Source organism: Excalfactoria chinensis, chromosome 10, assembly GCF_039878825.1.
Source record: "Excalfactoria chinensis isolate bCotChi1 chromosome 10, bCotChi1.hap2, whole genome shotgun sequence".
In the NCBI taxonomy this organism is placed as follows: Eukaryota; Metazoa; Chordata; class Aves; order Galliformes; family Phasianidae; genus Excalfactoria; species Excalfactoria chinensis.
The window spans coordinates 13006467-13032614 of record NC_092834.1 but is presented as its reverse complement, the minus strand read 5'-3'; the positions used below and the strand labels follow the sequence as shown (position 1 = coordinate 13032614).

The 26148-nt window shown below is 40.9% G+C and overlaps 3 protein-coding genes across 6 annotated transcripts in view; 1 reads left to right on the top strand and 2 right to left on the bottom strand.

Annotated features, from left to right (window-relative positions):
* Nucleotides 1-4782, top strand: part of MYO1E (myosin IE) — an 84076-nt gene extending 79294 nt beyond the window's left edge. The window contains 3 exon segments of the mRNA XM_072345869.1: nucleotides 1918-2122; nucleotides 2944-3113; nucleotides 3604-4782. Coding sequence (XP_072201970.1) covers nucleotides 1918-2122; nucleotides 2944-3113; nucleotides 3604-3680 — 452 coding nt within the window. The 3' untranslated portion in view covers nucleotides 3681-4782.
* A 1030-nt stretch (nucleotides 4783-5812) lies between these two features.
* On the bottom strand, nucleotides 5813-12991 carry CCNB2 (cyclin B2). The gene is made up of 9 exons (XM_072345578.1): nucleotides 12745-12991; nucleotides 11259-11384; nucleotides 11047-11178; nucleotides 10607-10777; nucleotides 10375-10533; nucleotides 9841-10077; nucleotides 7103-7243; nucleotides 6400-6510; nucleotides 5813-6096 (listed from the first exon to the last, which is right to left on the bottom strand). The coding sequence occupies exons 1-9, from the start codon at nucleotides 12766-12768 to the stop codon at nucleotides 5995-5997; spliced, it is 1203 nt and encodes a 400-aa protein (XP_072201679.1). The 5' UTR covers nucleotides 12769-12991; the 3' UTR covers nucleotides 5813-5994.
* Nucleotides 12992-13298: 307 nt separating this feature from the next.
* RNF111 (ring finger protein 111) overlaps nucleotides 13299-26148 on the bottom strand; it is a 49188-nt gene continuing 36338 nt past the window's right edge. For 3 of the 4 annotated variants that reach the window (XM_072345241.1, XM_072345242.1, XM_072345240.1), the window contains exons 11-14: nucleotides 20747-20839; nucleotides 19694-19789; nucleotides 16863-16966; nucleotides 13299-16210 (exon numbers count right to left, since the gene is read on the bottom strand). In XM_072345241.1, coding sequence (XP_072201342.1) covers nucleotides 16093-16210; nucleotides 16863-16966; nucleotides 19694-19789; nucleotides 20747-20839 — 411 coding nt within the window. In that variant the 3' untranslated portion in view covers nucleotides 13299-16092. Of the gene's footprint in view, nucleotides 16211-16862; nucleotides 16991-19693; nucleotides 19790-20746; nucleotides 20840-26148 lie in introns of all 4 variants that reach the window. The other variant, XM_072345243.1, reaches the window with a different exon arrangement.

Below are 26148 nucleotides of genomic sequence, written 5' to 3'. Positions count from 1 at the left end.
TGCAGATTTGTATTCGAGTCCCAAGTACAGTGGACATACACTTGCAGCTTAGCTGTGTGACAGCTGCTGGACAGGTGTGTCAGTCCCAGGTAATAAAGAACCTACAGCTGTGTCCTGCAAGACAGAGGCCTGACTTTATTGTGGAGTGGAAGTAGATGATCATGGCAGTTATAAATAAACTCTAAGAAATGAACTTAAATGCTATATTGACCACTATTCACAAGAGTAGTAGGTTATGTTATGGTTAAAAAAGAAGTAGAATTCTCATGAGCACCTCAAATCAATCACACCATGTTATCTTCTTATCACCGAAATAGAAAACCCAAAGCCTTTTTTGTAAAATAGCCATTAATAGGTAAAAAACAAGCGCAACGAAGGAGCTGTTGTAGGGAGTCAGGATGTTACAGGAGTCTTAAGCAGTTGTATGATTTGGTTACATTTCTCATTGAAGGTTACAGTTAGGTCTGCATATAGGTCTGTGTTCATGTATCATACATGGTCATGTGTGTGTTTATATTGGCATGTGCATATTCTGTGTACATCCCTGCCCATGATGCATGTGAATTAACACACATGTATTGTGTATACACGTGCATATGCATGGCATGCGAGTATGCAGACATATGCAGTAGGTACCCATAGATGTCTGTGTATTGTGTTCCACATGTGTGTATTTGTTCACGTGCACCTGTGTTTCTCTGTGGATATATATGCACCTTTGTGCACCTACATATAAAGGCATAAGTCCATACAATACACAGACACACAGACACATGCACACACTCCCAACTTCTCATACACACATGTATGCAGGTTGCATAGGTACACACACACACAGGTTCTTACCTGAGCAGAGGATGGTGAGGATAACCTCCCTCAACCTGCAGGCCACACTCTGTAGGGCACCCCAGCATACCATTGGCCTTCTTGTCCACAAGGCCGCACTGCAGGCTCATAGCCTCTTAGTTGGTAGCAGTAGACTTCATGTCCCTGACTTAGGGACTCTTCCTTTCCCAGCTATTCATGTGCATACTTCTGCATGTGTGCTTTGGTAGGCAAGTAAAGCAGTGCCCAAAGGTAAGTGTGTGTATGCACACACACATATATATGCACACATACATGCATACTTACACATACACATGCAAACATACACAAACATGCACACACACACGCTCACACAGAGGCACACATGCACACACCAACAGACACATACACAATCACACACACACACCCCAACAGACACACATACACAAACACACACAGACACACGTGCACACAGGCACACACATGCACAATCACAGACACGCATGCACATACACACAGGAACACACACCTGCATACGTACACACACGCATACACTCACATACACATACTCACATACACTCACAGGCATGCACACACACCCTCACTCATAAGCATACACACACACACACACACAGACGTAGACGCACACACAAATTTAATGTGCATACATGTGAGTCTACAGGTGTAAGTAGGTGTATGTACATGTAAATCCATGAGTTCATTTATACATGTTTATGTGTTCACATTTGTACTTGCTCACACACATTTCTATGCCCACATTCAAACTCAAGGTCTGTCCAGGTCTACAGGTGTCGATGGAGATGGCTATAGATAACGTAGTTTTAAACATGCATAAGCAGAGGGAAAGGGGAAACTTATATCAGTTTGACTAACTCCGTTTTTGAGTACAGCTCCCCCTTTCCTCATTATGGGTTTTAGGAATGTAAAGGATTGAGATCCTTATACCCTGATCCTGCAAGCAGTTCAAACATAGGTGGAACTGTTTTCAAACTCAAGATATTTACCCTTGTTACCACCAAGAAACCAAGAAAAGGTTTACCTTTGTGGAGCCATTACATGGACCGGATGTGTTCATGCTTTATTTACTTCCAGGTCATCAGCAAAATGGAGTAACAAATGCTCCACAGTTTGCACTACGTCCTCAAATGCCAGCAAATCAGCAGGCCAGTCAGAAGAACCTCTATACCAACATGACACGACCAACTTTACCACAGCAGCTATCAGGAGGATCAGGCAAGATCTCACAGCAACCAGAAAGCCTGGATTTTCTTAAAGTACCTGACCAAGGAGCAGCGGGGTAAGATTGACATTAAACCTGAGAAAGAGAAGTAAATTTCTCTAAGTCTCTCCACGTGCTTAAGCTTTACTGCTGATAACATCCCTGTAGATGCCCACATTGGGCTACTGAGCTGCACTGAAAGGACTCCTTTTCCATCAGACTGAAAACATGTTCAATCACAAATTGTAAAGCTTTGCGAATGAGGGTGCACCAGTTGCAGTTTAATATGTTAAACTGGCACCATACCGTCTACTTAATGCTATTAAAACACTTGTAGAATCTTAATAGGCCTTCTTTATTACATGTAATCCAGAAGGGAAAGATCAGATGTGGTACTTCATAGCAACTACCAACCAAGTGCTAGCCCTAAAAGCCCAGGGCCGCCTTCTAGTTTCCAAGCAAATAAAAAACTCTCTATCCACACTATTCCTATGAAGAATCATTTCCTCAGGGTAAAGGGCAGAGTAAAAGCTGCAGCTCTGGGCACACAGCCCTGTCTTCAGCAGAGACCAGGCCCCTCTCCACCAGTCTCATTAAGGCAGTAGCATGGACCAGCTGTGCCCCACCTTAGGGCAGCACATTCACTTGAGGCACACACACCCTGCTGGCAGCTCAAGGCAGCTGCAGCACTGCAGATGGAAGTGAGCTGTGAGGACATGAGTACTTACTTATTTCCATTCCAGTCTAAGCACTGCTTTCTCCTATGCATTTGACCTGCTGCTTCCAAGTACTTACCTAATTTTTACTCACAGGGAGAGGTCCAAGTCTTATATGCCTAGTTGCATTCAAGTTCATTCCATTTCTGAAGGATGCTAATATTCTTTACCCCCAACCCCCAGTGTTCGCAGGCAGTCTACAAACCGTCCGCCACCCGCTGGAGGAAGGCCTAAACCACAGCCAAAACCTAAGCCTCAGGTACCACAGTGCAGGGCACTGTACGCATACGATGCTCAGGACACAGATGAACTTAGCTTTAATGCCAACGACGTGATTGATATCATCAAAGAAGGTATGTAAATGTATAAAAGCACTCACCTTGAAGGTACATTTTCACAAGGAGTAAGAAAAAGACCTGACTTTTGCAGCAAACATGGAGTTCTCTGCCATGATTAGGCTTGCAAATTTCTATGATTGCTCAGGGAGCAAAGATATCCTCAACAGCCTCTTTAAGGCAAGAGTGAACACTTGAAAGAGATGCACAGCATTTGCTACTGTAGATTTGACAGTTTAGTTAACAGTGTAACTTTGGAAGGTTTCTGACTGAAAATTAGCCCGTGCCATAAGAAAAACAAGTAATGAAGCATCATTTTCATGTCTCCAAAGAAACCTAAGGCATAGTCATGTGGCCAAGAGATTAGCAAGTTCAGTTCTCCAAGTCATTTATCATCGGTCCTTTATAAGGAGGCTGACAGCAAGTCAAGAAGTTTTTAAGTCTGCTGTGGAGAACAGACAGAAAGGTTTACAAAGCCTCACTGCTCACTTTGCTGTCTTTGTTATAGATCCTTCTGGTTGGTGGACAGGAAGACTACGGGGAAAACAAGGTCTCTTCCCCAACAATTACGTCACCAAGATATAAAAGACTTCCAGGAAAAAAACTAAATGGTATGAAGTTACCAGTGTTGAAGCTACTTTGCCTTGCCTTCAGGACACTGACGTCCCAAGATCTGCCATTCTCAGCAGTACCTTTCACCAGTAAAGTTGCATACAAGAAAGAAGAAAGTTATTCACAGCAGACTTTGATCCTCTCAGAACCATACAGCAATGGACATGCTGACAAATTATTTATTATATTTAAAACCTGGTTTTCACACTTCACAAGTGAAGAATACTCAAACCTCCCATCATACTGAAAGGTGCTTTATAATCTGGGACCACACACTTGGAAATAGGTGTATTAAGTGCCTCTAGTTGACAATAGTCTTTTTAATTATCTAACAAAGATTATGTTAAAAGCACATTTTTTTTCTAATGCAGATGATTCTGGGGACATGTCAAGTATGCTGCTACATCTTTAAAAGATTTAGGGTCATTTGGGGGTATCACCATCAAAGAAACTAACGTGATGGCATGTATTTAAGTAATTCTGTAGAGGTGTAATGGAACTGGGTGATTTGTGTTTAGGGACTCCAGCAGGCATTACAGGAAGCTTAGACAGAAAAACGCATAGTAATGCTAAACTACGTTGCCTTCAAGACTTATATTAGAATATGGCTGGCCCATGTTGGATTTACATTTGATGCTCCACCTGTTAATGTTTATGCAAAGCTGTACATTTATGGAAACAAATCCTATACTGTATATAAAAACGGAATATATTAGAAACATGTATGAATGTATAATGCTGTATTCCACTGTTCTTACTCATAGAAGTTCTACTACGGTTTTTACGCCAGGTACTTACAGATAGGCAGTACTCCTCCTGATTTCTAAAAGCAGAAGTGTTACTGTTTAAGTTTGATTGCCTCCCACACCATTTAGAGTTGCTGCTGTCTGCCAGTTACAAGCATTCATTGCTTTGCCTTCCAGACCTCCGTAAAACAAAACAAGCAGGTAGCTTAACAAGTCTGTTCACTGTGCACTTTGCTTTCAGATATTATACGTGCTAACATGTCTTAACCACCACCTGTTTGATTTTACTGTCATGATTTTTAATAAAAAATAGCCCCTCCTGTGCTGTAATTCAGACTGTTTTTGCTATTGCCCAGCTAAGCCAAACCTCACACACTGCACTTCTTGTTGAAGTTTATACAACTCTTTAAAACCCTCCAAAGCCACTTACCCAGGCTTAATTTAGGCACACAAACATTTCCATTAATAGATAACCAACTGCAGAATGCATTTTTTTTTGTACTGGGACTAGAAACCAGAAACTAGTGTCTCAGTCCAGGAAAGAACTGCATATAGACTTCAGTGATCAAACACTTTTCCTCCCCAAAACACTTGCAGTAAGTGCTAGACTTGACTTACCTGTCTTATCCTAGGGAAAAGACGCCTGTGAAGATGAACACTCAGAACTCCAACATTATTCCATAGATCCAGCATGGATGGCTCAGTAGTTTCATAGTTCTGGGGTCTTGCTTCTTTATCAGAGCCAGCACACCCATACCATACAGGAGACAGTGAAGGGAGATAACGACTACAGCAGGATTTACAGAATATCTTAAGGGTGCAATATAACATTAAATGTATTTTAAGTACTACAACAATAGAAAGGCATAAATGAAGAAAGGCAAAAAGAACTGAGGTACTTACGATGCTTGTACTCCTTTGAGCATACCACTAGTTGTGACTATAGGGGTTGTTTTCTGCCTCTGCTCTTTCTTAAGGTATACAAAGATAGAAAAATGAGTTGTCCATCATCACTCTAACTATGTAAACACAAGGCCTCACAAAGCTGTATCTATTGCAGCCTACTTCTTTCCCAAGCCTGAAGTCAAACTACTTTTTGAATACTTGAATACACTGCAGTAAACTAAACAACAAACATCCCTTAAGGTACATCAAGGGACAATTACAGCCTGCCTGCTCTTCAAGAGTGAGAACAAATTACTAAATATAACCCACTATGAAGCCAGATTATCACCAGAAACAACCACAAAGAATAACCACCCATGTCTAGGTGCAAAGCGCATCAGCCACCCACTCTGACAAGTGTCCTGCTAGGACAGCAAATGGCAGGCAGAACTGGTTTTTTGGTTTTATTTTTTTGAAAGAGAGGAGCTTTATTTCTAGGTATACAGTTACAAAGCAAGTTTAAAACTCGAGAGTGAGTCTGAAATGTTGGTGGTAGGGCTGGAATATTATTTACACGGGGCAGTAGTTTTTCCTCAGTAGGCAAATGAGGAGGATGACACAAAGTGCATATATCATCAGCATACATCTGCCTAGGGTTATAAGAGTGATGCAGCAAGGTCCTTGATAGTGTTACACTTCAGCTGAGGGATCGTGCTGATCTTCAGGAGTTTGCTACTTGCATACTTGTTCTTTACAGCCTGCAGAGGAATAGTGTTACAGGAAGTTTACACACACGCACAATTCTTAAATCCAGGCAGACAATTTTGAGTTAGTCTGACTGTTTTGCAAACAAAAGAAAGTAAGGGGCAGAATTAAAGCAGCAGGCAGAGCAGCAAGAGTAGTTAGATAAAGAGTTTTGATGTTAGTACTTATGAACAGCTTTTCAAAGGCTTAGAATACGCTGTGAGGTAACATACAAAATGTTCATCTATGAAACCACAACATGCAGTAAAGGTGACTTTCTAAAGCATCAGAAGACTGACTTAAGTAGATGTACTTACGGTATATTTTGTTAAGTTCTCATTTACTCTGACGACGTTCTTGGCCATATGCTTCATAGTCATCGCAAGACTGTCCTCTGCATACCCAGTATAGTACTGCTGTTTGGTACCCTGCAGCACAACAGTAAGAAATGTAGGATCTATAAAGGGGGAGAATTTTGCTCAAGACACAATCATTGAAGTTCACTAAGGCCCCAGATATCAACTGCTGGCCTTGAGTGCTGGGAGTTGTAGCACTGTCAGATAAAAATGCATATTCAGAATAATGTTTAGTATGAAGTGGAAGACTAAACACATCGAAGTTGAGTCACATTTCTGTACCACACAGAACAAAAGCAAGTAACTAATAGCTGAGGTACAATTCGCTATTCACGGTCTATGATTTAGTCTAGCTTTCTTGCAAGCTACAGAATCAAGATCTACTTTAAAAAATAAAATAAACCTAAAACCCAAACCAAAAAGATACAGTTTGCTCTCCTGTAACTCACTTGCATAAGAAAAACCATCACTGTATCATGGCATTCATATAGAAAAGAGTAACTTTTATTTTCAGTGGTACGATCATTTTATATTAGCTGTGCATCAGCCTGTCTGTCATTTGACCTCCAGCAATTCTGCTGAACAATTTCCTGAAGTATTTTTTTAAAGGGTTCAATTCAATCATATGGACAAAAACCCCCACGATTTTCATTACAACCCTTACCCACTTATCATGGCCCAGAACCTTCTGTGACAAGCATAAGGCAGCAGCTGCGATCTCTGAAGGGTGACAGTGCACCATGTCATAGTCTGTCAGCGTCAGTTCCATGAGGTATTTTGCTAGCGTATGTTGTTCAGCATCCGCCTACCAGAGCGAGAGTTTGTTAGTCCATGGTTTCACCTGCCTTATCATAATAAAATTAACCACCCTGAAGCATCAACTTACAAATAACTCAGCAAAACAATAATCAACAACATTAATGAACAATTGCCTCAAAATTCTAAACCTGTTGTGCCTAGCAGCCTTTGCAATTTGGACACAGCCTCAGGAGCATTTAAGAGACAATGACAGTATTGAGCACTGGGGGGCCCCTCCACAGCAGGCACATCCAACCCATGGCCCAGCAGACAGTGCAGCCACCTCCTGCAGTGCTGGTGCTGTGCTGATTCAAGTGATGGCAGGTAACACATTTTGATTGGCTAAATGCACTGCTCCAACCAACAAAGAATATGCAGCTGGGTTTTCCATTTTGATACAGGTGGTTGAGAATAGGTTTCAAAAACTGACTTATTTGTGATCACGACACCCTTTTCAGTTGATATAAATACACTACATGCACATTTTCAAATTGGAGTTACAATCAGATGTTAAAGACAAGAAATCTGATCACACCTCTGTACCAGACTTCTTTAAGACCTCTTACAAGAGAAAAATAATCCTTCGCTTCACAACCACACCTTATTCATGTCATTGCTTTTTGGCAGTACGTGTGTTTGCGAACAATTATCACAAGTATGAAGTACAGTAAGATTTAATCTGTAATCTGATGATTAACATCCCGAGAGCTGAGAATTACAGTTACATCCACTGAACGAGACTGAAGCATTAGTTTCACAAAAACAAAGTCAAATATCCCACTAGTTGTGTGTTTTCAAACATTTTAATATTAAAAACTAAGATGTCTTATATATTGATGATATTGAATGAGGACTACTCCAAAAGCAATGCCTCCTATTTCATTATGTTGGCCCATGATGTCAGAGTTGGATGCTGGTGGTATGGCAATGGAGGCTGAACCTTCCCACAACATTGCATTATGTTTTGTTGCCATGTGACAGACAGCAGCAGAGGGGCAGAATGGCAGATTTTGTTCCCCACTGGTGAGAATGCACAGCTAATGGTGATGACTACAGAGAAGGAGACTGTTTTCTAGCTGAGAATTTATTCTACCAAATAGTGCTATTGTGCTCTTTGTACCTGCTGTACTTTTCCATGGAATTAAATAGGAGGCATTATTTTTGGAGCAACGTATGTTTATTCAGCCCAAGACAATTCCTCTTAACACAGAGCAGACAAGCCAAAAGGTTGGACGCCCGTGCTCTAAAGGGTGGGGGAAGACTATAAAATGTGATAAGAGATTTTCATTAGGAATTCAGCTAGCCTTAGAAGTTACCCAGAGATCTATCATAGTAAAAACCTGAGCCCAACTCAAGTGCCCCATACACCAACATGTGCAGCATGGGGAACAAGCAGGAGGAAATGCATGCATGTGTGTGCCCAAAGGGCTGTGATGTCAACGGCATCACTGAGATGTGGTGGGATGACTCTCACAACTGCAACATAGAAATAGATGGGTATGAACTCTTTCAAGAAGCAGGGGAGAAAGGGAGGGGGTGTTGCTCTCTACGTCAGTGACCACCTGATGTTCCTGGAGCTCCACCTATGGATAAACAAGGAGCTGACAGACAGCTTACGGGTTTGGGTTAAAGGGTAGGAGACATCATAGTGTGGGTCTGCTACAGGCCAACTGATCAGGAAGGCCGAGTGGATGGGGCCCTCTATAAACAGATAGAAGCAGCTTCACATTCACAAACCATGGTTCTCATAGGGCACTCCAACCACCTTAATATCTATTGGAAGGACAACACAGCAGCACACCAGAATCCAAAGAGGTTCCTGGAAGGTGTTGTGAAAGGGTGCTCAGCAACAAGGAAGGGTTGGTGAGTAACATGGAGCTCAAAGGCAGTCCTGGCTGCAGTGACCACAAAATGGCGGAGTTCAAAATCCTCAGGGTGTCAAAGAGGGTGCACAGGAGACTTGCTACTCTGGAGGTCAGGAGAGCAGACTTTGAATTCTGCAGGGAACTGCTTAGCAGTGTGACATGGAACATGGGAGAAAGTCTCAGAGGGAAGAGGAGCCACCACGAAAGCTGGTCAGTACTCAAGGACCATCTCCTCCAAGCCCTGAAGCAGTGCAACCCGAGAAAAAAGGAGGCAGGAAAGAAGGCCAGGAGACCTGTATGGATCAACAAGGAGCTCCTGGACTGATGTAAGCTCAAAAATAAAGTCTATGGGGAATGGAAGCAGGAACAGGTTACCTGGGAGGACTACAAAGTTGCCTGAGCAGACAGATATTAGAATATTAGATATTAGGAAAGCTAAAACCCAGACAGAATTATACCCAGCCAGTAACATCAAGGGGAACAAGAAGAAATTCTATACATACTCTATATACACACTTTTTCATTACCACTGGAAGAGGTTAACAAATAAGTTGTAGAGTCTTCCTTGTTAGGGATATTTAAAAGCCACCTGGACATGATACAGGCAAGCAGCTTCAGCTGCCTCTGATTGAGCAGGGCAAGAATCTGCACCCAATGGCCTCCATGGTCCTTTTCAACTACAACCATTCCTCAATCCCGTGACACATGAAGATGCTAGATAGCGAAGACAAGTACTCACCTCCCCAGCTTTTGATGCTCTTCTTAAGAAGTGAAGTGGAAGAGGCCGTCCCAAATCAAAGTTCAGTTCTTTCAGAATCGTGATCTCCATTTCTCTAACATCAGCACTGCTGTAGGTATTATCAGTGATATAAACAAAGTCTGCTACATCAGGAGAGTACATCTCTTCGTATTTTGAGGCTAGAAGCAGCGCTGTCACACCCACCAACTGAAGCCTCTTACGAGGTACTGGATGATTCTGCAATACAGGAATTGTAAAAGCACACCTCAAAATTTAAGCTCTAGACAAACATTATAATTCATCAGCTTAAAATGCCATTTTTTTTCCTCTGTGATTATTAAAAAAAAATTTCCAACTCAAAAGCATTCCCATAATAAGTTCAGAGAATCACTGATTTAGACTTCAGATGCTGTTACAGAACTCTCAGACAAACAGTAGGGCTCCTGGGATAAATCCTACACGCCTTTAAAAGCCATAGTTATTGACCAAATCTCCCTGTCCAAACACACACTGATAAACATCTCCGTGACTTACTTGTAAGAAGCGATCCATAACTGCAACACACATATACAGCGTTTCCTGAAGAAGTTGAAATCTTGAGTGGACCTGGACAAGCCAGTCAACTAAAATTGCACGCATACGTCCATTGATCATCCTCCCTTCAAGGTAATGTGGGCGCACAGACTGCTGCAGCTGTGAGAGAAAGAGCTGCGTGAGCAACAAGATCAACACTCCACTGCAGCAGTGCAGACTCAGTATGTCGTACCTCAAGCTGCCTCAGATACAGGTAGATATCTTTTACGTAGTCACTACATAGCTGGGGGTTCCCCGAGTCATCCGCGTCGATGTCTTCTATGTTGTGGAGCAACACATCAGAGAAGGCTAGGCACAAATCCTCCTCTTGCATAGACACATCCATCGGGACAGGGGACAGAACCTAAGAAACAGATCACAGCGCTTACATGTCTACTGACTAAGCACTATTGTTTCTTTAATCCCACATTTTTCTAGCTTAACTACTTATGAAGGTCAAAAGCTGAGAGTTTGCATCCCAGTGTAGCAAGCTTTCACCCAGATGCCACACATTAAACCTCAAGACAAAAGCCCCGCTTTTTCAACATGGAAATGAAATACACCAACAAATAAAATCTGATGTTAGGGCTCCAGCTAAGCCCTAAGAAGCAGATTAGTATCATTACTGCCCACCTTTGAAGCAGCAGTAGTAGCATCTTTGACTGCTTGATTTACAGCAGCTGGAGGTTTAGGTGGTACAACTGTATTTGTCATCTTGCCAGGTCCTTTTGTAGCCTTTACTGATGGTTTGATGCAATCTGTTTTCTGTAGTGAAAACAACAGTTATTAGTACAGAGCTAGTTACCCTATCCTGTCCCTGCTGACAGATTTCAAGTGTACCTTACCTTAGGTAGGTTGGATCCTCTTGTAACTTTGTTACCTATTTCTTCCAGAACAGCCCTTTTGCCAGTCACCTGAACTTTGGCTTTGCTATTACGTCCAGTCACAGCATTCTCCATCCCTCTCATGACCTAAAACAACAAAATCGCAGTCTGAGTGAAGTTTGTCCAACTCTTGATTTTCAGATGTTCGATTACATTACAGAACACACCCCCATACTGGCACACCACATTACTAAGCATTACTTAAGCAGACTTCATTTCCTATGTATGCACACAGGCTCAAAGGAAGAAGATGCAGTATTGAGAGTACTACGAAATGGAGTTGCACGTTCAGAACACAAACCCTCATTCCTCCTCAAAGCCCTTTAACTCCAAGTTAGATAGGCGGCAAGTCAGCACCTGTTTATCGTATTTACCCACTTCAAGACTACAGCAACTATTCCACTTGGTCGGGGGAAACGCTCTTTTTATTACAGACCGCAAAGAAATTATCTCGCATGGATATAAACACACTCTGCTTTCTGCGGCAAAGAATTAAATAACGGTTGGAGGAGACCTTGAAAACCACCAAACTCCAACCCCCTGCCGCGGGCAGGGCTGCCAGACAGGAGCTTCCGAGTACTGAAAGCGGCCTTTAGTTTAAACCATTGTCAAGTTTACTTTAAAAGTGCTTTTCTCTCCCTCCTTGTCATGGTTTTGTCTCTCCCCCGGCACGTGTTTCCCCTCCCCCACCCCTCGCTCGGCGGGGGGGCAGCCAAGGACAGCTGCGGGCCGAGCGCAGCGCCAGCGCAGGTGTGCCACTCAGGAGCGAGGAGCAGCACAGCACAGCACACCATAGCATAGCAGAGCACAGCACAGCACACCATAGCATAGCAGAGCACAGCACAGCACAGCACACCATAGCATAGCAGAGCACAGCACAGCACAGCACACCATAGCATAGCAGAGCACAGCACAGCACAGCACACCATAGCATAGCAGAGCACAGCACAGCACACCATAGCATAGCAGAGCACAGCACAGCACACCATAGCATAGCAGAGCACACCATAGCATAGCATAGCACAGCACAGCACACCATAGCAGAGCACAGCAGAGCACAGCACAGCACCACACCGCCCCGCCCCGCCCCCCCCACCTCTGTGCCCGGCGCAGCTCCGTTCTCCTCACAGACCCCCCGCCGCATCCCCCCCCGTTCCGGCCGCTCCCCGCAGTAGCGAACTGGGCACAAGGCCGCGCCCGGCGCAGAACCGCCACCCCCTCCTCATCGCCATCGCTCCCCTCCCACATGGGGCAACGCAGCCCCCCCAACGCCCTCAGCGGGCTGGGGACGCGCAGCTCAGCTCCTCACTAACGATGCGGCTCCCACCCGAGCTGCACCCGCGGCCCACGCGTTCGACCGGCTGCGGGGGACTCGCTCAACTTCCCACCCCCCCGATCTCCTCACGCCGGGCCGGCCCGGGTCGCATCCCGCACAAGCGACACTCACGGCTGCGCGGCGCGTTAACGCCATGGTTACGGAAAGCAGGGTAGGCCGCAGCCGCTGTCGCCGCTCCGCACAAACAAGCCCACACCGCGAGTAAGACCACCAACTGCTGCCTCGCGCCGCGCGGTTGGTTTTAAAGACCCTCCCGCGCTCCTATTGGACAGCTTCGTACGATGCACGCACTCGATTGGTCCACATCGTAAGGCCCCACTCGAGGAGGAAAATGACCCCATCACTTCCGCCGGGAGCTGGGGGCGAGGCGGCGCATGCGCCACAGGGAGAGGCCGGCGCCCCTCCGTGCCCCGCGCGGCGCCCGAGTCTGGCCCTCACGGCTGCGCGCTGCAAAGCACGGCGCTCCTCTCTGCAGCCCCTCCCGTGCCTGCACTGTGCCACGAGCGACCCTCTGCTTAAATACACATTGCCACCTTCTGGTGTTGATCCCTCACGGTGAGAAGTTTTGCTGTGGTGGTCCTTGTAAGAAAAGATGGTACGTTAAAAGAGTTTTTGCAAGTCACTACTTAGAAAGCAAAGGAAGGAAGGCAGAAGGAAACAGACCTTGAGTGATACCGGTCTAACATTTTATTTATTGCATACAAAAGGATTTCTTTCGACAATGGAAATTTATATGAAAAGTAATCTGATGCATACTGGTGAGAATCGTATCTTCAGAGATGCTGCAGATAACTTAAGGCAATGCATCCAAGCATGTAAAGCACAGTAAGTGGTGGAGATCTTCGAAAATCAAAAGCCTATTTCATTTTCCTTCTTAAGTTATGGTCGAGGCACAACTTTCGGGAACAGAAATAGGCTGCAGCTTTATTAGCTCCTGCAATAGCATATAAGATCAGAACACCGTGATTCCTGCCAAATACCTAAGTGTTCAACATCACATTACAATGTTAGGCATACATTTAAAAGCAAGACAATATCAGTAGCAGTTATAAAACAAGTCAATGCATGGGCCACTAAAATACCTCTAGTACCAGGCACCCACATCAGGTGCGTAAAAGTATCCCAAAGAAAAACCCCCAAACCTGTGCTTGTCTTTTAAGGAAGCCGAGAGATTCCATCGTCTACCCAGGGTCTCAGTTATTTCACAGGTCCTGTCCTTTTTTGCCCCATGCCTCTCAAGTACCTTCTTGGAAACTTAGGAAAAAGTTATTATTGTCAGACTTCGAGCATCAGCGTTCAAAGTCACTTCACTCCTTTTCAATAGTCACTGCGGAAAAGGAACCATCTTCTGCTCAGTCCTTCCAGTCAGTTTTCTTAATTTTTATCAAATGCAGCTTCAATTTCCAATAGCTTCCTACAGTCACAACGTTCAAGAAGCTTTAGCATAGAACCATGCCAGGTTTCGAAGCACTCAAATCACGTGTTGCCTCTCCCCCATGTCCCCCGTACACAAAGTGGTTTAAAGTTCAGTTTTAGCAATGCAGTTAAGTTTGAGAACATCCATTTATCACACATTCTGGAATAAAACTGAATCCCACTTAATGCCTCAGTGCCAGAGGTGTTAATATTGTTGCCAGCAATAAACACTGCACTGGGAAATGATACTCCTAACAGATGAGAGGGGGGAAAAGAAAAGGTGGGGGGAGAGGGGGAAAGCAGCTTTAATCAGACAAAAAACAGACATCAAATTAGATAAGGTAATATTTATAAATGGATCACTTTTTTTAGTGTAAACATAACATTTTCTAGATTACTGTAAACTGTTTTACACTTAATCTGATTATGAAAGACAAAGACAAGAGAAACTGAAGGTATTTATTATTCAATCCACTTACAAAGCAGGTAGCTTAATGCAAGCTTATTGACATGTTCAGCATATATGATCCCCTAGGAACATCTTCTCCAATGTGACAGTAATACTGCCTCAATGTTTTTGCAATTTTCAGCATCTGTTGAGCACATTTAAATAAACTATAATCTATTATATGTGTGAGAATGTTGATGAGCAATTTGAGACCTGATGTGGATTAAAACCTCCTCCAAAGGCAAAATGTTAGTACATTATAACTTAATTCTATATACTATATTATGCAGCAAATCTTAACTATAGAAAATATTTCAATCAGTGATGGACTGTTGGTAATTTATAGAGGGAATCTATAATCAAGGTAAAACTAGGTAACCACATAAGTTTTGTCTACAGAAATTTACAGGATTTCACTTTTCTAATGAAAAAAAGACCAAGAGTCAGCTGAATTTAGCTAATTTTATTAACCTTAAAACTAATAAAAATCCCAAGACGAGCCTGGAATCTTTAGAAGTTCTATCAATGCATGGATACCTAACCCCCCAAAACAAAACCAACCAAAAAAAAAAGAGAAACAAAAAAAACCCTGCAGCTCTAAGTCCTGACTGAATGGTTTTATATTCAAAACAAACAAACAAAAAACCCTCAGTGTGCACAGACACCTCGACTTAAGTTAGCAGAAAGAGACCAAAGATTCTAAGCTTTTCTCATATCCCTAAGAATTATTATTATTTTTTTCAATCTGCAAGTATCTACAATCCAGCTAACTGAAATCAACATTTAGTGTTCACTAGAGCTGTTTCACAGCAGCAAATATTAAGTTAGGGACTCAAATTTCTAGACATAGGAAGAAAATGATAAATACAATCTGAACAGCAGTCTAAATGTTTAATATTGACATTCAAATATATCTGCATTGTGCTGAAATTTTCCAACAAATCTGATCAGACAAAACCTCTGGTGATGAGTATGCAGTATGTATCAAACTGAATATAGTTCATATTCTGTTCCCACTGTTACAGATGTTATTTGACTCAGAACTGATATTGTAAATATACAGCAGCCATTTTTTCCTAATGAAGGAATGTCTCAATACATAATATTAGCCTTTTTCTAGATGATCTTTATACATTAAACTAAAATACATGACTGATTAAATTAAGGAATCTGAGGTTAGTAATGAGTGAAATCAGACTTTCAAAGCTTGAAACTATGTAAAACAAACCAAAAAAAGAGACCACACAGTTCTACTTACTAAAGCAGCTATTCTTGCCTGCAAGTTTGGGGTCACAAAGCCCATAATATGTGCAAACAAATGCAATACAAGGAACCATGCAAAAATACAGTAACGAAAGAAAAAAAAAAGAAAAAAGAAAAACCTAAAAAAAAAACATTTTATAAATACACTGAAACTCAACGGTCTTCTACATAAACTGTAGGTCTAGCATTAGTTGTACCATATAGCAGAGCCAGCACTCTTAGGTTCAATGCTTCCAAATCTGCGCAGGTAAGTCATGCCATCTTTGGTTGACTGCAGTACCAGGAAGGATGAGAGGGAGCAAGAAGGAGGACAAGAGTTCTGGAAAATGGTGTCAGCTTTCACTAGGCAATTGGGCCTCAATGTCCACTCTGCAAATTGGGCACTTCTTATTAGTAATCAACCACTGATCTACACACACTTGGTGGAAAAGGTGCATACATGGAAGTCGCCTGTCAGAAAAACAGAAAAAAACATATTAATGTTAGTAAAGCATTTCCATATCAGTGTACCCACTGGGAAGAAAGGCAACGTGGATTTTGCTACTGAAGCATTTATTTCTTTTTCATATGTGTGTGTTTTTCCCACAAGCCTCACTAGCCTTTCTATCTGACTTACATTTCATCTATCTAAAAGAAGCAATGGACCTAAGCAATGAAGCCAAGTATCAGGTAGTTTCTGTTGGGTTACAGCAATTGAAAGTTGCTATAGCTTAACAGCATTATTAGTCCAGAAAAGTTAAACCTGACAATCTGGAATTAAACCAATTAATTTTCTGCCCAAGGTACAAAAGTTGACAGCACAGTATGATTTTAATTAAAAACACAAGTAATACCTTCCACATTGTAATGGTTAAAAAATGGTATCAGTTTGGGCTTGTGGTGAAAGACAGACTTATGGGAGACTGTAAGAGAAGAGCCCACATTTTACCCCAAGACAATATAAACAGGATAATCAAAGTAAAACTTATATTCATTAGTTGCCAAGACAGACAGTGTTTAACACAAACTAGGAAGCGCTGCAACGAGTAAAGTACCATATCCAAGTATGGTCTTAAAGCCAGTAATTTAGCACTATATTGTGATACTCAGAGGTATTATTTACCTCACATCTTCACCTTCCTCTAATATAGACAAGCAGATGGTACATTTTTCCTCTGTGTCTTCTTCTGTTCCTTCCTCCCCATCTTGTTTGCAGTGCAGTTTCCTCTGTGAGAACCAATCAGTTGTTACCTTATTAGTAGAGATGACATTATTGACAAACTGAGTAAAATCTGCTTTTAGTACATGTTCAAAATACGCTTATTTTTAAATAATTCATAAATTATTTTACATTTTAGTTATTACTTATTCAAATGCACATGAACCAAATTGAATCAGTGCCTGGAGCAAAATCGCTGCATATTTCAGTTTTAATTAATTCTTGTGACTGGACTGTTAATATATTTAGTATTGTTGCAATCACGTATTGTTGCTTATGTATAAGTTTCTTCATTTAATTCATGAGGAGGCAAAAAATATCCTTTCAAACATAATATTTTAAAATCGCTATTTATCAAGTGTGGAAGAACACTACAAAAATGTGGATGGGATTCAGTATTGTGGTGTAATAATCTCCAATTGAGAGACTGTAAGATACAAAAATTCTGTACCAGATTAACGACTTGACTGTCTTTCTAATGTGATCACAGGGAAGGTTAAGATAACCAAGATGGTAGGTGTCATGAAGTTTATTACAAGTCAACTAAAAATAAAGCCTTACTGTACTTGACAAGGTATCATTAAAGCCTGTTGACAATTAAGCTATAACCAGCAGTTATTTCATTGCTCACAAGAGTATTAGTTACTGCAGGATGAGTTATTAATTGCTGTGGCTGAAGATGGGATCTGAATGCCACTACCGTGACACGCGGAAAAATTCAAACCCACTATTTCTTTCTTCCCCAGACAGATTCATCTAGCAGACAATGCACACTTCTGCTATTAAATACTCATTCTAAACAGTGAAGAAGCCATCCTGAAAGCTTCAGCTGTTCCTTTCTCCACCCTCATCTACATTTACCGGTCTTATTTCCCTGCCCCCCCTCACTGCTTGAGGTATTCTACCAAATACAGCTTTCAATGTAAAATGCACAGTCTGAAAGCATAGTTAAGTTATATCACCTACATCTGAAAGGAGTATTATACTGGCTGGAGAAGAAATGCAGCTTACACTGTACAGTAGGTATAAGATGCTAATGAAAAACGATCAGAGCTTTCAAGGATCCCAAGCAAACTACTGGGTATGAATTTGGGTATCAGTCTTGTGGAAGTTACACATTTAAACTTTATGATACAGGGCACAGCTTGTTTTCCATTTTCCCCCTTTATCTCTCAAAGAAGAGATTTTCCAACTCCTAGCTTTCAGTTTCTGAAGAACACAATTAATCTTTGTCATGTTTGTTTTCCAACAGCTTCTCCACCCTTCCTCCTCTACCTCTCCGTTCTTCTCTGTTTCTTCTTTTGTCTAAGCAAGATGACCTTCACACCACTTTTATCCTTCTACAGGGACAAATGATGCAGGTTTTTATCTGACTGAGCCTACACGGCAGGTTTGGAGACACACTCTTTCCCTTGAACAGTACTGTACAAGGCTCAGCAGGTGTAAGCCAGGCCCCAAATAATTTGTGCTTCCTTAGATCCATCAGAGCTGCAATATTCCTCTCTTATATAAAACTTATATGAATGACTAAACTCTCAGGGTAAAGCAGGTGTTTGGGAGTGAACCTCCACGACACCAGAGGTGCCCACTTCTCTACATTTTCTCCCAAATTCCTTCACACTCCCTACCACTCAATATTATTCAACTCCGGGGCAAATTCCTACATATTAATAATGAGAAGAATATGATTCTGCCATTTGGGGCATTCCAAAAGCATGCAAAAAATTTCAAGGGGAAAAAGAAAAATCTGGGAGGAGGAAAAACTGAAAACCTGTTTAAACGTCTTTCATCCTATTAACAGATTCCCTGGGAAGGCGGTGGAGGAAGTCAAATCATTAATGCCCTCTGAAGTGTAATTTTAAATGCTTAAATTGTGCTACACTGTACACAAGCACCAGATGTGTGTGCCCACCAGTGAGCTTCATGGCAATGCACAACTGTTATCTCAGTCACTATCAGTGTCCCATGTTGGTACTTATTTCTGTTGCAGGTTGACTTTTTTTTTCCCAGCACAGCAGGGCTTAGTCCCCAACCCCACCCTCTCCCCATGGGAAGCCAGTGGAAAAGTAAGAAAGAGATTAGAAACATTTACAAGGAGTGGTAAAAAGAATGTGATATAATGCAATATAAAAGGAATCAAGAGTAATACATCAAACTGATGGGAAAGGAAGTGTCTCCTAACAGTGCTGTAAGGTTTGGTGGGGCAGAGGAAAAAGGGAAGTCCTTACATCACTATATCACTTGGTCATCCTTCCAGAAACCACGTGGGAAGGACTGGAGCATTTTGAGAACTGTAGTTCTTCCTTAGCAGCTGCCCCAATTTCATCAGTTCATTTGCATGACGTCATGCATGCAAAAACATGATAGAGAATACTTATGGAAAACCACGACACTCCTCATCATCCTTGCTTTAAGGCGAATTCTGCATGTACAAGGCCCAACTTAAAAACAACAGAAAGACCCCAACATGCTATCTGCTCTGACCTGCTTGTATTTTAGAAAAATAGTGTCAATACCAATGCATTATTTAAGGCATTACAGCAGCTTTCCATTTGGAATTGCATTTTCGATTCCCCTGAAGGAAGCGGCACTGCACACTGTGCTTACAATCCCTGAAACTGCAATATAAAGGAAACAAGCGCTGTTTGAAGTTGACATTCCTGCAGATCTAAACTAAATATGTGTTAACTCCTTCCTGAAAAAATCCCACAGCCCACAGTTTGAGAAATCCTCACCTTTTTGTATTTATGTGGATATGTGCATCTTTCTATAGTTCCCTGTGTCGCTCCACGATTTACGTTGCCCAATCGTTCCTCCAAGTGAATCAGCTCCTAAAAAGTTAAAGGAATAAACAATGTAAGAACTGATATTTCTAATGTTTTGAATATATATTAATTTTATTCTAACTAATTTGCAGAATTGATCGACAATTCCATGTCCTAATTATTCAAATACAGGCCAAAATAAAAAAAGAAAAAAAAGGGTATGTTATAATTGAAAAGCAATGGGTTTCCATAAAAAACAAAACAAAAAACCCCACCCAATACTGCCTAGTATTTTAAGTCACAGGGAAACACTTTATAATAGTGAAAACATCCAAATCTATTTGTCTGCTAGGAACATTCATGAGTATGTTTACATGTATTTGTGTGTCAAGAGAGGAAAACACAAATGAAACACACCAGTCTAACAGTCATCAAAGCTTAAAATGGGGGGAAGAAAAGTTGCTTAAGCTGAAATACAGTAACTGATTTCTTTTTCTCCAGCAATGTTTACTAGAAGCATGACTTGTCACTGAAGATGTTTTCAGTGGACTAGCTCATTAACTCTCTGCATCTGATACTTTTTAAAACAGAAAAGAAACACCAAAAACAAACAAACAAAAAAACAGGTTGACCTCCTGCGCTACAAAAAAAGGAAAGACAGAACTGTCAAAGCTGCAAAGTTTCACCCTCACCAGGAGGACTTTGGCACAGTTATTCAGTGACACCAGTACTTTTTACCAACATATTGTGCGAGTCTTTAACAGGATGAGGAGTGAAGAGACCAAGATGTACAGTCAATTCATAACCACATAAACCTACACTGACCAGGACGTATTTTGTTGACTGATTTTTCACCATGCTTTTGGCATCTGTTCCTAGCCCATGATAGTGAGGTCACTCTTCAATTTAAGAGTAATTTCTTTATTCTTTTAAATCTACATATAGAACTAGCACTACCATACACCCTCCCCCTTTTCATCATGACACATTTTGGCATATATCTAGTTTTGTTCTATTACAAACCTCAAAATTGCCCCTGAAAGGGCCTCTGAATGATGTTCCATCCAATCCCGATGAAATGTAACGGATGTGAGGGTAGCCCGCCATGTCTGGTACCTATTCAAACAGCACATGTTAAGTTAAACCTATTCAGAACAGTTCCGGAATTTTACTGTTCACTTTGTAAAATTTAAGACCCTTTTGCTTTTATTGAATCACTCATTTTATTCCTCAGCTTGAGCATTTAATTTCAACCGACAGCGTAACATTGCATAACTCTGAGCTCTCTGAATAAAACCAGAAACAAAACAGAAGTGAGACCAGACCCTCTATTGTAAAACTGTCCATACCTGCCTTATATATTTCTTGGTATCACTTGCCAGCTTGGAAAATCTCTACCTGCTTTGTATACATGTACCATAAACATCTACCTGTGTTTGTAAACAGACACCCTAAAAACTATGCATGAAGTTATCAGAAATACTTGCTACAGAGTCTCTAATGTAAGTTTTTGATACCATGGAAGAAACACAGCTAACATTCCCTCCTGGAAAACAGCCAGTCTCCTTACCTTACCCTAGACAACCAAACATTTTTAGACACTTCAAATTCATAGGCAGACAAAAGTAACACCTGAAAAAAACTACGTTAATCTGATAATCCATAGTCATAGGCTTTTCTACATACACTACATTCAAGCATCCGCTTGACTTTCTTCTATATTTAGAGATACAAAAGCAGTGAACAAAATACTGGCATTCAGCAATAAACCCTATGGGCACTTCAAACACTAGTACTCTTCATAGAGAAAAGCAGAAAGGTACTCAAAATAAAAAGGAGCACCTAAACAGCAAGGCTTCTTCCTTCCACTTTGTCCTCACGTGACAAATAAGTAACAGCACTGACCTCTTATCAGAAACATACCAGAGGCAATTTTTAATAATAAGGTTAAAAAAACAAAATGATAGTAGAATTTCCTTAGTATGGATGTATGTATAAGAATGCCCTTAAGTACATAGAGTGCACTGATGTAAGGACCATAAGAAGCAGTTCAGATGGGATTTTGCAAATAGAGAACTTTACATCATGAGAGCTCCATATTCATCCGTGTACCTAAACATTTCCTGCAAATATAATGTCTGTTACACAGGTCTTACTGTCTGACAATATAAGCAGCAAACTTTCTCTTGAATGTGGGAGACTGCAGTAACACAACTGTTTGTAAAGGCTACACTGTAAGAAATCTCTCTCAGATTAGCAGTGATTTATGATCCACTACCCATTTCAGCACACAATCCTTCTCTGTTTTCTGTCAACGGAAAAAGTACTTAAAAACTACTTCACTCATCCACACTACAACTCCTGCTGTCTTTTTTTGTTGTTGGTTTGTTTTACTAGGCTCGAACCTGTTGGGTATCCATTGCAGTTTTAAACTATCTGTTACTACACTGTAAATCAGCGTCCTCCACTTTAAGGAGAAAAAATCCTGAAAAAAAAACAAATCTGTGTCTTGAGTTTGCTTTTCACTCCTTGTTTTCGATGTACCAGGATTTGAAAACAGTTTGTTAGAAGAAAAGTATTTTACACACAGATACAGCATCATTATAGGCACTGCAAAGTGCAAGGGGTTTCAGATCACAGCGATGCAGCACAATATGGCAGTCTTCTTTAACCCTACAGAACTGTGTAAAACAAACCATCAACTGCCTGGGGCAGGAACTGAGCCAGTCTCAAGCTACCTCTGCTATCACTGTTTCTGGTTCCTAGAAGAAACATTTAATAACAATAAGCAGAACTTCATACGTGAGACTGAATCAGTGGGGTGAGAGATCCTGGCTGAAATACCTTGTACAAAGCCAAACATACTGTACAAAGGCCTTGGTTTCCCCCTAGCATATGCAAAAGTTACACTTCCGATAGCCTCAAAGGTTAAAGCTTACCAACTGCAGTGATATGTACCTACTCAGGTCTCCCAACTGGGAGTTCTGCTGCTAGAGACTCTTTGAGAAATCTATTCATGTTAATTTCAACATCACCAAACCAAGTAAGAATTTCTCAGAGCACTTACTGCAACAAACAGCTGAATTAACGGAAACACTGGCCAGGACACAATACACTTTCACACTAATAACTATGCCTTCACTACCCATTTAACAGCTACCACCAGGCTTCAAATGCTAAGGTGAAGATTTCTGCTCTCTTGAATCAGCTTCAGGTAAGGTAAGCACAAATGGAAGTGCACTTTATTAAGTTCTGAAAGAATGAAAGACTTAAAACTAGTACCAGACTGTGCTAGGTGCTCGTATTTGTGCTTCTGCGTACAGTCAAATTACAATATGTGCTTTAGGCAGTAGGCTCTGAATCTGCAAAGTTCACCAAAAGTTTCTGGTAAACTGTTTCCTGTAGAACAAGTATCATATGTTTCTAGTTTTGCACTTGCTATCAACATGTCCTCCCACCAACATAACATTGCCTTAACTTGAAAATTCAAGGTCAAGTCTGAACTACTTACAACCCAAATATTCTGAAGCAGAAATGGGCTAAAAGAAAGATAGCCTTCCTTGCTATCCTGCTTTCAACTCCTCCCATATTTGCAGGATTCTTCTGCCTTTCAGCTCCCACCACCGGAGAGATTTTCACATTCTATTGTACTGTTTATCTTGCCTATTTTCAGCCTTTCTTTCAATGCCTTACATTTAGAATACAGTTATCCAGTTAGCTGCTTGGAAACATACAAAAAGAAGCTGATTATTATTATTTTAATAAGCTGAATTAAAACACAGAAGTTGCAGTTTTTGTAGAGACACGGTGAGAAAGAGCATTTAATACATGCTGCACTGCTAAAGACCTAACACACTGTGCCCAGGGGGAACATAAAATGAATGCTCTTCAATAGCCCATACAAAAAAACTGAAGAAGATTAATTTAGGTTTATATTAGGGAAAAATGTAGCAGCTGTCATAGAAAGTTCTATTCTTCTTATTAGAAAAACACAGTTAAGTTTGTTGCAGAAACTCAAAGCTATTTTAAATCTATGTTTCACCTTAAGCTACAATAGCTACATCAAGTTCCGGCCTTGATCGTTCCAGTAACTCACAGCAAGTTCATTGGGGTTTTTTTTGTGTGTGTGGAACAGTCAGGTACATCATAAGTCTGTGATACTGTATGACTGCAGTCAGTGAGAGATGGAAACGAAAGGGGAAAGAAACAAGGACTTTGCTCTGACAGCAGCGCCTCCAGTTTATTTCCATGGAAACTACAACAGACACAAAGAGCACAATAACACTATTTGATTGATCGAGCAAACCTCTCAGCGACAAAACACTATTAGGAAAAAAAAAGCAGACTGCCTTCAAGGCAATGAGCTACTGATGGGATTAAAGTGGACTGAACTCAAATGACTTTTTTTAGTTGAGCTACTGCATGAATTACTTGGAGGGCCTTTCTTTAATAAAGACTAGAACATCAACAGCTGATGACACCTTCACCAAGAGCACAATTAAGGTTTATAAATAATTACTCAGTACAGTTTGTACTTACAGAAGTAAGAAAGCGCTCCTCCTAACCTGAGCCAGTCTTAGCAGAGCAATTGTAAGTACAGTTCAGTCTGTCTTTCCCTGCCCCAAGTTACAATGAAAAGACCCCAGTGACAGCAGCATTCTAATCTGTTGCTTTTTATTAAAAGCAATATGGCACTTTTGGTTGATATCCCATTAGTGTTGTGGGTTGTATTTTTGTTGTTGTTTTTTTAAATAATACACGAAAAAACATTACAGTTTTTTGCTTCATATTTGGTTAACTTATTTTTGCTGACAAATCTCCACACATGCTTAACTGAAGAAATCTTTGGCTTTCATTATTGCTATAGAGAGGCAGAACCATCAGAAGGCATGTGTAATGCTTTGAACTCATTCTACATACAACTGCCAGTAATGCTCTAGCCTGCCTTTATGTTCTTGTAGTGTTTAATCTGAATACGTTTGAAATTAGTCAGAACCCAACTTCAAAGCCCAACACTCCATCTGATCGCAGCAGAGTTCCAAACAGATCCCAAACATTCAAGAAAGTACTGCTCACTCATGTCTGCATACCGCAAAACATGTCACTACAACTTGTACAAAACCTCAAAATAAAAGCGACTTGCTCAAGATTCATTAATGACTTAGGAGAATTAGATCTCCCTAATGAAATGCATGCACAAGTTTTTGTAGAGTTAAAGAATCCTACTTCATCTGACACACAATTAAGTAAACGCAGCTATTTGGCAAGACTCTCAGAAGTATTTTATCAAACATCCAGCAAATGCTTCTAAATACCATCTATCATAGCATTCTTCCATTCTGCTGCCAACAAGAATATAAACAGGGGGGTCTGATCCACTCACTTGTTTAACATTTTAGTCATGGGCACACCTCTACAAAATCAGAATACAGCAAAAGCTTCTCAACACATTAACATGAGGATGAGATGAACTCTCAGGTTTGTAGAAGTTTCACAGGAACGGTGGAAATCCATACAACAACTGACTTATTAGCCCTGACAAAAGGTGTGATTAAATAGGCATATGTTTAACTTGCTGCCTCCTAAAGCAACCACAGTTAAGTGAACTACTAGTACTAGAAGGGCCTTTTCCCACCATGAATCTAGAGCAATTGCTGTTATCTGTTACAGAACACTGCAAGAAATAAACGTGAAAGAGACAGACATTTTTTTGGCCTCATGAAAAAGAAACACCGAAAACAGAAGAACACAGAAAAATCCTAATCTGTATCAGGGACGCACAGAAGGTAAACATTACACGATAGGAATTTTACTGGCTGCACAAAAATACTGAATTTTACAAGTTCTCTAGAAGGTCTGTAGTTAAGTATAAAAGCTATGCATCAATGAATTACAAACTCTACAGGTATTAGCAAATTACTTGAGGATTATCATGTTGGTTAAGCTGCAAAAAGTATGCAGTGTAAAAACAGTGTACAAAAGCACAGCAAAGTACTGCTTATAAATATACCTAGATGTCAGTTCTGGCCTCTAACAGAAGTTCTGGATAGACAAGTCTTGCAAGTTGATTTTAAATTAAAAGTTTAGTATCTGTCTATAGATGAGCCCACAATTTTTTGATTAGGTAATCTAGTTTAAAGAGGGTGAGATAACATAGGTTAGCCACACAGAACGCCACATGGAAAAACTAAACATACTGAGTTTTTCTACATTTTTGTCCTCATGAATTTGCATTAAAGAAAACTGAGAGTATTTTACATAAACCTATGTATATTCTTTCAAAGCTAAGACTTTGTCAAAGCCACACAATCGGTATGTGGATCTAGTTCACCCTCACTATTCATTTTGCTTGTAATCTGTCACGCAACAAAACCGTACTACTTTATCATATGGAATAAGGTTGATGAACACCAATTATTATTCAA